This window comes from Schistocerca serialis, chromosome 4 (assembly GCF_023864345.2).
Source record: "Schistocerca serialis cubense isolate TAMUIC-IGC-003099 chromosome 4, iqSchSeri2.2, whole genome shotgun sequence".
Lineage (NCBI taxonomy): Eukaryota > Metazoa > Arthropoda > Insecta > Orthoptera > Acrididae > Schistocerca > Schistocerca serialis.
This window is the reverse complement of record NC_064641.1, coordinates 716450332-716462750: the sequence shown is the minus strand read 5'-3', so window position 1 is coordinate 716462750 and position 12419 is coordinate 716450332. Positions and strand designations below refer to the sequence as shown.

The following is a 12419-nucleotide window of genomic DNA, read 5'->3' as shown; positions in this document are numbered from 1 at the left end:
ACAACTTCCTGATGCTGTGCCTGTTGGCAGTCTAGTCCCAGTGCACCCCACCAGACAGCATCCTTCTCTCTCCCCACACATACATCACTATCCCTTCCCCTTCCCCACCCTTTCCAGATTGCTGCCCACATCCCACATGATATTGCATGTGTGTGTTTTGATGATAAAGGCTGTGGCTGAAAGCTGTAAGTGAGTGCCTTTTAATTGTGCCTGTCTGCAACTTGATATGTCTTCTTTAAGGTAAGTAGCAGTCTGTCTCTTCCTACATTGTTGATATTTTTCATGGTCTTGTTTCAGAATTATTGTATATGGCCATTATATTTGTACTTGATTTTGTAATTTTCTGAGATTGTCTGAAGGTGCCTTTTAATACAGGAGAAACGCTGTGCAAATGAAGAACTAAGAAATGCATCTTTATTGTTACCACAACAGAATTCTCTCTATAACATTACTGTGGTTGCTGTACCACTACCAATGAGTTTGGGAATGGAGTGGAATGGCTTTTCATCCTTGAAATATGTGCTACTTGTACAAACAGTCCTATCTCCATTTTTGAGATACGAAACACTGCCAGATTTGAGTTTTGGCTAACAGTCTTTCATCACAACAGTTATAGTCCATAATAACTACATTTTAGGAGGATCTGCCCATGATACAAGGATGTCAATCAGCTGTTTCAAAGAATTACTCTGTGTTATGTTTAGATTTACTTGAATCTACTGGGGGCTTACAGCCTTGGTTAAGTTATCCTGCCATTTGTTGAACTTAAGTAATTTATTTTGCCATATAGAGGATGTTGATAGTTGACATATGAAAGTGGAAATTTTTATATGTGCTCTGAGAGTAGCATTTTGTTTTGTTGCCATAAGATTTACTGATCGGCATGGTTTTCTATTTTATTTCACTCTCTTTTTTCAGGCTCAGGTAACAGCTAACTCAGATTCTATTTTAATTGATGTTGGGCCTGAACATCTACAAATTTTACAGTTGTTGATAAATGAATATCAGCCATTACTACAAAATATGTCACAAGATTCTCCTGTGCCAACTAGAAGTGAACACAATGAACAGTATTTTGGTATGTCACCAGTATCGAGTCAACACTATAAGGATGATTTGCGTGCAGGAGCTTTTCAGTTTGTAGAAGCAGCTGAAGGTTCTCGTTCTGCTCAAGAACTGCCCCTCCCATATCAGATAGTATTTTGGAGTAACCCACCAACAATGGCTTGGCGTTATCCGCAACCACGCACATTGACTAGAGTTGATATTTTTCCAGTTCCTTACAAGGTAAGTGTCCTGTTTCTTACATCCTAGTCATTGTTATTGTGTGTGTGTGTGTGTGTGTGTGTGTGTGTGTGTGTGTGTGTGTGTGTGAGAGAGAGAGAGAGAGAGAGGGGGAAGGTAGTGTTTAAAGTTACTGTAGTTTATACACAGGGAAATTTTATTGTGTCATTTTCACAGAGACTAAACTTAGAAATGAGGATGCAGTGAAATTTAAACTGTACGCCGCAAAAGATTTTAAGTCATTTGTTGTATTTACCATTTTTATTTTATGGAACCTAACCCAGCTTCAACTGATTTCTGTTGCTGTACTCTTTTGAGGGATGGGATTCTCAAGACACTGGAATCAGAGAGGATCAGTAGAATTCACTGTTGAGGCAGGTCATTTTAGGAGGATCTGCCCATTATACAAGGATGTCAATCAGCTGTTGAAAGAAAATAGAAAACACCTAAAATGTTTAAGAGTGAACTGCAAACGCAAATCTATACCCTCAAAACATTGGAAATTTGAAGAGCAAGATAGATGTGCTCCTTCTGCCAGTAACCAATAAAACATTTTTGAAAATGGAGATATTGTGTGCCCATGAAAGGTGTGGAGATGGAGAACTGAGTTTAAATGGCATTTTCATTATTTTTAACAATCATTGAAAAGTGGATTGCAAATTTTAAAAAAAACTTTAGAAAGAGAGTAGAAATGCGGTTTATAATGCCCTCATTGCTGAAACACAAAGAAAAAAATAAATGCATACATTGTGGTGTAGTCATACACCGTCTTATCATAATAGACAACTTGTTTAAATAAAAGACGCATTACCATGCAGCACAGAGAAATCTTCATGGATATCAGTGGGGTTGATTAATGACACACAGACCAAAAATTTGTTCAGTAATTGTCAAGTAGCCTGCTGTGCATCAATAATAAGTCATGCCTTTTAACCCATCTGAAAAAGAAAAGTTTAAATTCTCTCAAAAATAAAAGCTCATGTGGTGCTGGAACTGTTTCTCTGTAAATTACTCCAATGTTTTGTAGATGTATTGTAAAACATTAAGTGAAATCGACTCTGAACTGCCAAAGAAACTGGTACAGGCATGCATATTCAAACACAGAGATATGTAAGCAGGCAGAATATGGTACTGCGATCGGCAATGCATATATAAGACAACAAGTGTCTGACACAGTTGTTAGATTGGTTACTGCTGCTACAGTGGCAGGTTATCAAGATTTAAGTGAGTTTATTTGGCACACGAGTGATGGGATACATTATCTCTGGGGTAGCGATGAAGTGGGGATTTTTCTGACAGGTAACATGTACGTAAGCATCCACCTGGATCCATTCATGTCCATTGTGCATTCTGACGGGTTGGGCCATTCTAGCAGGACAGTGTGAAACCCCACACATCCAAAATTGTTACAGAGTGGCTCCAGAAACACTTCTGAGTTTAAACACTCCTGCTGGCCACCAAACTCCCCGGACATGAACATTATTGAGCATATCTGGCATACCTTGCAACGTGCCGTTCAGAAGAGATCTCCACCCCCTTGAACTCTTATGAATTTATGGACAACCCTTCAGGATTCAAGGTGTCAGTTCCCTCCAGCAATACTTCAGATATTACACAAATTAGACAGGTGTACCAGTTTCTTCGGCTCTTCAGTGTATATTTCATCACTGTCTCGTGTCATTCTTTTTGTTTTAGTTCAAAACATGCCATTGTAAATCATCTTTATATGAAATGTGATAGGAGAGATATCATCACTGATATTAGCTGTTCAAATTTTTGGGGTTGTAGTATATTTAAAATAGTATCCCATGTTGATGCTTTATGTGTTTAGTACAACACAGTTTCCGTTTCAAAAGTGTTGCTTGTTTGAGAATGCACTTAATACACCTCTTCACCAAATGTTGCAAGGATTGAACAACAAAATATATCTGATTGGCATTTTTTGTGGCTATACAAGACATTTTACAGTTTTTCCCCTAGAAAACACTGACTTTATTGGAATTATTGACTTAGGAACCACCAGGCTCTTGAAACTTCACAGGAATGCTTCTGCTTGTATACTATGTTCACTGATGTCTTTCTCATTTCTTCTATTTTCCTCTGTCATACTTCCAAGTACTTGATGCTTTCTATCTTCTTCAAATTGTTCACCTCCAATCCATATTCCCTAGTTGTTCTATCTTTCTTTCTAGTTGTAAACAGGATGTCACATTTGTTAACACTAAATTTCATTCCATACTGTCCCACAGTTCCTTCCCAAGCATACAGCTGTTCATGAATCTCCTCCTCCCAATTTCCCTAGATCATCAAGTCATCTGTGAATACCACTGCTTTCATCTTGTCTTCTCCAGTTTTTTTTTCCTGCCACCTTAGTCATTATCTCACCCCAGACCACAATGGAGAGGAGAGTTAATGCTTCATCTTGTTTTTTACCACTTTTATTCCAAAGACCAAATCTTATTTCATTGTAGGGATGTGTGCTGTTCTGTATGGTACAGGAGATTTTTGGGAATGAAACATGCCATATAATCCAGTTGGCTGAACCAACCAGTATACCTTAACTTCAACAATCACACTTCCACTCATTGTTATTATTATTATTATTATTATTATTATCATCATCATCATTATCATTATTATCATCACCATCATGACTATCTGTCTAGCAGCTATCCATCTACATGTTGAGAAGATAATGTAATGCAATTACACTTACAGCAGTACATAAGGAGAAATATATAAATACAGAAATGAAGACAACAAATTTGCAGTTGACTTCTTATGTTTTAAGTGCATTAATATCACTTCATCACTGCTCCAGTTGACACTGTGTAATTATTCTCTTCTTGTCAACAATGTACTGTTGTGAACTTTTTAAAATTCTGTTAAATAAAATTGCAATACAAATATAGTGGAACACATACAGAAAAAAAAAAAACACATTAGATATTATAGTTCAGATTTACGAAGTACGTTTTTATGACTACTAATGTACATATCAGCAATGTAAGGAAAAGCTAGATTGCTTCTTATCGTAATGATGACATGTTAAGTTGCAGACAGGCACAACTAAAAGACATATGTATGTTATCCTTCGGCCACAGCCTTCATCAGGAAGGGAAACACACACAAATTCATTCACAAAAGCAAGTACACCTCACGCAGACATGACCACCATCTCCAGTAGCTTGGACCGGAATGCCTCTTATACCATGAGTTCATGTTTGTATAAGTGTTGAATGATTCACAGAATCAGAAATTTAAAATCTAGAAAGGTCCCAATGACTTTGTTTCCTTCTATCCATTCTCCTCAACACTTCATAGAAAAGAAGTTGCTACTGTTGTTATTGTGGCTCTCACTTTTTGGAAGCCCTGCTGTAAGTTGTTTAGCATGTTACATGGACACAAGAAAAATTCCTTTTGATGGAGTCATACTCTTGCCAAGTATTGAGTCAGTTAAACTGGTGTGGATTGAATTGCTTCTTGCCAGTATTCTGTTCATATCTTGGTGATTTTTGTGAGGTTAGGAAAAATCCCCTAGTCAGTTGACTTGTTTATTAAAGGTATCAATAGTTAATATCCATGATGAGCTTGAAAGTAAACATTTCTAAACTAAAAAAAAAAAATAATAAAATAAAAAAAAAAAAAATAGTACAGTGGGAAACTGAGTTTCTTACCACCAGGAATGTTTGTGTTGGCAACAGGTGATTTGTGTGTGTGTGTGTGTGTGTGTGTGTGTGTGTGTGTGTGTGTGTGTGTGTGTGTGTAGGGGGGAGGGGGGAAGACAGCACATGATATCCAAACAGTTTCCTACCCTTTTGTAGCCAATGTTGAATTAGCTGTGTGTGAACAAACATGTTTTCCCCAGGCTGAATGTGTGTTCATTCATGAAGACTTTAGGGTAACATTTTCTGAAACAAGGATGCCTAAGCTGTTTTTGGGAAAAAGTGACCTTGGGTAATACTCCTTATAGTGAGAGATAGCATTAGTGGTCCATGCAATGGTCATATGTCTGTTCAGGAATATGTAACACAAACCTTAGACAGCAAGTGTGGCTGTGGCTCACTAACAACATGGCCTCTCAGTAGCTCCCTTATTGGTAATTTTTGTGAGTGGATATTTAAAAGCATTGGAGCATTCCAGCCATGTTGACAGTGTTCATGAACACCAAGAAAATATTGTGGGTGGTTGTTAATGCATTTGGAACCTGCCAGGATTTTTGAACTTGTACGAACATTGATAAGGAGATGTGCTGAAGCTTGTGTTCACATGAATTGCGGTCATGTGCAACACTTACTGTAATGTATTTATCTTCAAGTACATATCTGCAGTTTGTATCCTTGAGGACTCTGTTATAAGGTGTTCATGTATTCAGTCATAATACTTCATATTGAGGAAACTGTTGGTTTCTGGACTATGTTTTTTAGGATTATTTGCTTGTTTTGTTTTTCTCTACTTGTCCCTTTTGTTTGTACCTATAATACCCAGGCACCCTGTAAATATGAACAATTATGGACTCTTTTTGCATCTGGCAATTTAGGCTGATAATGGGAACTAAAATGCCCTCGCAGTTTTTGAGATGCACAATGTTCAGCAATTTCTGTTACTTGGGTGTATCTGATACGTTTGTGTAGTACTTATTTTAGTCTCTGAAGTTCATTATTGTTATTGTTTTGGTAATTTATATTTGTATTCTATTTACAGATGGCAAGCAATTCTCACGAAGAGAGTGTTAACTGCAAAGAACAGGTTCTTTGCTCATTACAATATTGGAGTGATGCTCGTAACAGCTACCAAGAACATTCACAGTTTCAGTTATCTGAATCAGATATTTGTCGGCTAAAGTTACCTGAAGATTCACATCCTGTTGTTAGCTGCACTTGGAGAGTGCAACTAATACTTCAAACTGGTGATGAAGATAGTTTAGTTGCCAAGAATGTCACTATTTCACCTCATTCCCTCGCAGCTTGCATGAGAGTTGACTCTTTCTTCTCACCAGAACTTGTTCCACATATTCAGCTTGCTGTGAATGTAACTTCTATTCAGATTTCTTTATATAATCACCTCCAGATAGACAGTCCATGTCAAATGATGCCAGTACCACTACAGGCATTCACATGGGATGGAAATTTTCCTTCTACGCAGCGCTTTTTCTCTGTCTTACTAGACACTGCAGCTCTATTCTTCTGCCACTGGAATTCAGAACATAGTTCTCTTGAGTTTACTAGCAGCATTCGTTGTGATTCAGTTGATTTTGCATATCTGACACAACAATGCATTGTAGAGCCTTTTAGAACAAGCTTCCAAATAAATTTTGGAAATAGTAATACAGCATCACTTGTTATGAGTCCCATTAATATTAGGCTTGGACCATCCATAGGTCATTCATTAGGTATTTCCTCACAGCTTTGGACAGGAAATTATGCTGATAACCCTGAAAGCCAGAACTGTATCATAATTAGTCGATATGTAATTTGTAATGATATGATGCAGTCCATAAGATTTGGTCAAGCAATGACAGATGAAGATATTTTGCTTGGGAGCAGACAGTGCCACATGTATGCCTGGCGCACTCACAAAGCCAGGCAAATGATGCATGTCGGAACAGAGAATGGTGGTTGGGTGTGGAGTCAGCCATTTGAAATTGACAGAGATGGTACTAATTTGTGCTGTGTTACAGAAAGTAGCCAGAGAGAATTCAGCTTGATTGTGAAGGTAACCTCACTTTCAGCTACTCAAAAACAGGTTGTAATATCAGGCCAATTAATAATAACGAACCTTTTAGTGGAACATTTTGAATGTAAAGTTTTGCCAGTCGCAGATGCTGATGCACCCATGCATCCTGTTAGATCCCTTCTTGTTTGTGGTAAAGATACAGCTCCTTCTGTTTTACTAGAAGATGGTAAAAGAGTTGTTTTACGAATACGTTTTCATGGTCTTGAAAGTTTATGGTCTGGAGATATTCCATTGGAGGAAAATGTAAAAACAAACCAGCCTTGGTTAGTTAAAGTTCCCTTGCAAGATAAAACTCAGTTTCTCAGTGTATGGTGTAGGATTATAAGACAGCCAATTGGGAATGGTGGTAAAATTTTAGCAGTACTTTCTCCATTATTCATGATAAGATCTCATTTACCACTACCAGCAAAAGTTTTTGTTGATACACCAGGTTTAAAAGTTCATCTTGAATCAATTATAAAAGGAAAAGGAGATGAACAGCAGTTATATTGCCCTGGTACTATTGAACATACACACAAATTAACATTCCAGCTTGAAAACAGTATTCTGCCTTCTGATCCTTATGTACCATTATCATACACTATGGTAGATCGTCAACAGTTTCCTAATAGCACCCTTAGAAAAGGTGTGGATATAGATGTCATCTTAGACACAGTACACAATAAACAGGGCAGTTGCTGGCCATTTGTTGGTGAAGAATATGCAGAACTTCCTTGGGAAACTGCAGAGCAGCCACAGACACATGTTCAGGTGGAATATAAACTTCACAGTCCATATTCTGGTACACTTTTAGTAGATGTTCAACCATGGGCACTAATAGTAAATACATTAGGATGTACAGTGAGCTTGATAATTGAAGGCTCTGTAATTTGTAATATTCCACACATTGGAGTTGTAGCTCCCCCTAAAATGGAAAGTACATTTGTTCTGTCATTCCATTTAAGAACACTAGAGCATTGCTCCTGTCCTCTTCAACTTGAACAACGAGGAAGAATTAGTAGTTTCTATATGCCACACATTTCTGGTGTAATACCCAGTGTAGGTCATGCACAGATTCCAGTTCAACAAAGCAAAGTGATGTGTTTTGCAAATCTGAAATCTGACATCACTGATGAAATAAGGATACTTCATATAAGACCCAGCTATATAGTATGCAACCACACAAATCTTGAGCTCCAAATGTCTTGTCTGCTTTTGAAAGAAAAAATCAGTATGTCAGAATTTCATAATGCTGCTCAATCTTACATTGTTGTTCCACCTGAACCACAAGGACCACAAAGTAGAGGTGTTCCAGTTACTGAATGGACACTCGTTGGTGGTGGAGAAGATGAAATAAATCACTATGTGTCTTTCAACAAGGGTGGCGGATGGTGTTGCCCAATCAAAGTAATCAAACAATTTGGCCGTCATAGCTTTACAGTTCCTGTGAAAGCAGATGACAAATGCAAAGAAATGAATGAGGCTTTTGTTCTTTCCATTCAGGTGCTTAGTGACCAAATATTTCTACATGTACACTGTGATCCACATCCTCAGATGATCATTCATAACAAATGCAATTTCAAACTTCTCTGTGCACAAGGAACAGTGGGAAATGATGGTAGTGTTGTTTTTGAAGCATCACACATTGATTGGTTATGTGAAGTCCACCCAAACAAATCTTCATTCTACAGTCTTCCTTACATATCAAAACAGTTTCCAAACATAGTTAAGCCAACTGTTATGCCACAGCTGGTATTTGCTTGCTATAATGAAGGACTTCCAAAGTGGTCTCAGGGTCTCGATATTATTGAAGTACAGGAACAGTTCTTGTATCTCCCCAACCATGGTGATGTTAGAGTGCACTCAGAATTTCACTGTCACACATTGCATATCACAGTGGATACTGTAAGCCATGTTGAAATATCGGCTAGAGACATACGCATAAGATTAATACAAACACACATGGAGAAAGGTACTGGAAGTATATCAGATGGCAGCTCTCCTGTCCAAGTGGCGACTGCTAACAGTGAAGGTGAGGACAGTTACAGATTAAATGTTAGTACTTCTGATACTACTTTCAATATATCTACTCCATTGGAAGAAAAATCAAAATGTTTAAGACGTATAAATTCAGAACAAGCTTTAAAGCCATTATGCAGTGATGCACAAGATGTTCAACCTGATACTAGCCCTAAAAATAGTTTTCTTCTGTCACTCTTTCTAAAAGGACTGAATATTATATTGACTGAGGATTTACCAAGTACAAGTACAATAACATCTGAAATACTTTCTCTGACCTTAGACAATGTATGTATCTCAGCCCAAACAGAAAAAAGCTTTGCAGGACAAGATGAATGGCATATTTCTTTCAACATTGGGGATATGCAACTTGATAACCAGATGTTTAAATCTGGAGGATTTGATTTTCCAGTCATACTGATAGGCCAGGCACCTAAGATGATCCACTTTACAAATTTACGTGTCCCAGCTAGTGTACTGATTAAGCAGACTGAAGAGTATGCACTCATAAAAGTGTTTGCTATTCTCGAAAAGAAACTCACTGGTGATCTGACTGCAAAAAGTCTAAGAACTTCCATTGGACCTCTGAGCCTGTACATTGAAGACAACCTTAAAATAAAGCTTATTGATAAAACAGTATCCATTTTTAATAAAGGCTTATTTTTCACAGAGAAAGAACATAGGGTTACACAACAGTCTTCTCACTTGGCAGTAATTCCAATTCCACAAGCAATTGAATTCCAAGCACAGCAGATTGCATTTCCAATTCAATTACAGTCTCTCACTATTGAACCTTTATCTATGCTACTAAGTGTTCACATGACAGCTCCACTTTATGTAGCTTTGGATTGTTCTCCACTCCATTTCACTGCATTTCAACACCGTTATCTTGTTACTACACCATATCGACTTGGACACACTTTGACAATGCACTATCTGTCTGGAGCCATTTTTGGTGCTGGTTGGGTTGTAGGTTCACTGGAATTGCTGGGAACTCCAGGTGGCTTTGCTCGCACTGTAGGCTCTGGTCTTTGGGACTTTGTCAACATGCCCTATCAAGGCATTTTCCAGGGGCCTTGGGCATTTATTGCAGGTGTTACTCATGGCTCAGCCTCTCTTATGAAGCATGTCACAGCAGGTACTCTTAGCTCTGTGACAAAATTGGCTGCAAGTTTAGCTCGAAATTTGGATCGACTTACCCTGGATGCAGAACACTTGGAACGCACAGAAGAACGACGGAGGCAGCCACCACAAGGACTAACACAAGGTGTAGTTCAAGGTCTGACAGGACTAGGAATAAGTTTACTTGGTGCAGTAGGAGGGATTGCGCACCACCCATTACAGTCTATGATTTTTGGTGGAAATATAGCTGCAAGTGTGGGAAGAGGGCTTGTAGGGGTTGTTACTAAGCCTCTTAGTGGGGCTGCAGATTTTGTTGCCCTTGCAGGCCAAGGTCTGCTACATGGTACTGGGTGGTCAACAGTGTTGCAAATTCGGCATCAGCCTTCAGTAGACCCCATTTGTGGCAGAGTCAACTCTCATCTTAAATACAGTTGGAAGTTAGTGTCAGATGTGAGGCATCCATTCCTCTATGTTGTTGAAGCTGTGCAACGCAGTGAAAATGCTGACATGGAAGCTGTGACGCTCTTACTTACTGTCCATGCTCTTTTCTTAATAAATGTAGAACAGGATAATGTACAAAAAGTGCTCTCACTTTCAGAACTCACCACTATTGAGAAATCTGATGATCCGACTCTCATAAGTTTGTGTTTCCAGCATCCTGTTGCTTCCATAGAGACAGATACTTCATCTCGTGCAAGGGTTGTGAATTTTGTGAGACAAAGTGGTGGTCTTGTGACAAGTGCCAGTGATTGTAGTCCATCAGATTCAGGTTCAAGTAATTCATGTGGTTTTGTAAAAGTAGAACCTCGGACCTTCCAGACTGTCTTAACTTTTTTTGTGAATCCACAGCAAAGAGATTATTTAATAGCACTTTTGACTATTATTAAAAGACAGTGTCAAGGAAGAGGATTTCCAGTATTGTGAAAGAAGTTTGGAATAATTGTCTGTGCTTTCCATCTTGTCTCAGAAGTTTGTAACTGTGATGTATTATAAGATATTAAATTTTGCCAGTTGTTTGTTACTGTAACATAAATTTTCTGTTAATACAATTTTTTTACAAAATATAAGTTGTGCATGACTATTTTCATAGAAGGGAGCCCATGATTCCCCAGTTAATCTCCTAAATTGACAAGAATTTTTGTCCGTTGGAACTCTGCAATTATGTGCTGATCATCATGGATACTATATTTGTTCATTTGTTTGAGAACGTGTAATGCCAAGGGAACCAGGAGTCTACTAATGAAAATAACTTTAAGATTTTCAATGCTTTGAAATCTTTTCTCTCCACACATTAATATATCTATGAATATTTCATTATTGTGTAAGGATGCACCTGTCATAACTATTTGCTTATGATGGAAAAATACTGAAGTTCAAGTCTTTGAGTCAAACATTAAAATATCTTTCTTTATTTTAAACATAGCTGCACAACAGCAACGGTTCCACGTAATAAAATTATAAACAGCCGACCAGTTGCAATGGATAAAGAATTCTTTACCTAGGTTTCAACAAATTTAAATTTGTCTTCTTCAGAAGGTGGCAATTTTACATTAGTATGGGCTGATGTATCATCGCCGTTTTTACAAATTTCTGCATAGATCCATTTGTCAAAATTAAAATATAGCCCTAAAAATAGAGCTCACAACCGACTGCTCTGCAACATCCATGTACTAATTTATATTTATGTGACAAACCCTATTTTTAGGGCTATATTTTAATTTTGACAAATGGGTCTATGCAGACATTTGTAAAAACGACGATGATACATCAGCCCATACTAATGTAAAATTGCCACCTTCTGAAGAAGACAAATTTAAATTTGTTGAAACCTAGGTAAAGAATTCTTTATCCATTGCAACTGGTCGTCTGTTTATAATTTTATATCTTTCTTTTCTTTCTGGGAATACAAAGGAGAGAATCCCAGAGGTGTAAATGATGACCCTCATAGATTTGGAGTGTAGTAAGAAACATGAGTGCACTAAAATGTATGTATCTAAAATTCACTGTAGTAGAAAATTAAGTAATGAGACAAAATTATTAAAATTTTCCTTGCAGTATAGAAAAGAAAATATAAGTGAAAAAAGACTAAGAGAAGAGATTTTAAAATCAAGTGCATTTGACAAATCTTAGACAAATGTTGGAAGAGATTTAAAACAGTTCAAATGAGGAAACTGCTGTGCAGAAATCTGCTTTGACATCTGTACTCCGCAAGCCACCAGTTGATGTATGGTAGAGGATACACAGAGTAATTATAAAGTCCAAGAAACATTTTAAAATAT

The 12419-nt window shown here is 37.6% G+C and overlaps 1 protein-coding gene across 1 annotated transcript in view; it reads left to right on the top strand.

The window, feature by feature from the left end:
* LOC126474722 (intermembrane lipid transfer protein VPS13B) overlaps window positions 1–11204 on the top strand; it is a 205982-nt gene extending 194778 nt beyond the window's left edge. Inside the window, exons 25-26 of the mRNA XM_050102201.1 lie at window positions 919–1287; window positions 5989–11204. Coding sequence (XP_049958158.1) covers window positions 919–1287; window positions 5989–11064 — 5445 coding nt within the window. The 3' untranslated portion in view covers window positions 11065–11204. The remainder of the gene's footprint in view (window positions 1–918; window positions 1288–5988) is intronic.
* The last annotated feature ends 1215 nt before the right edge of the window (window positions 11205–12419 follow it).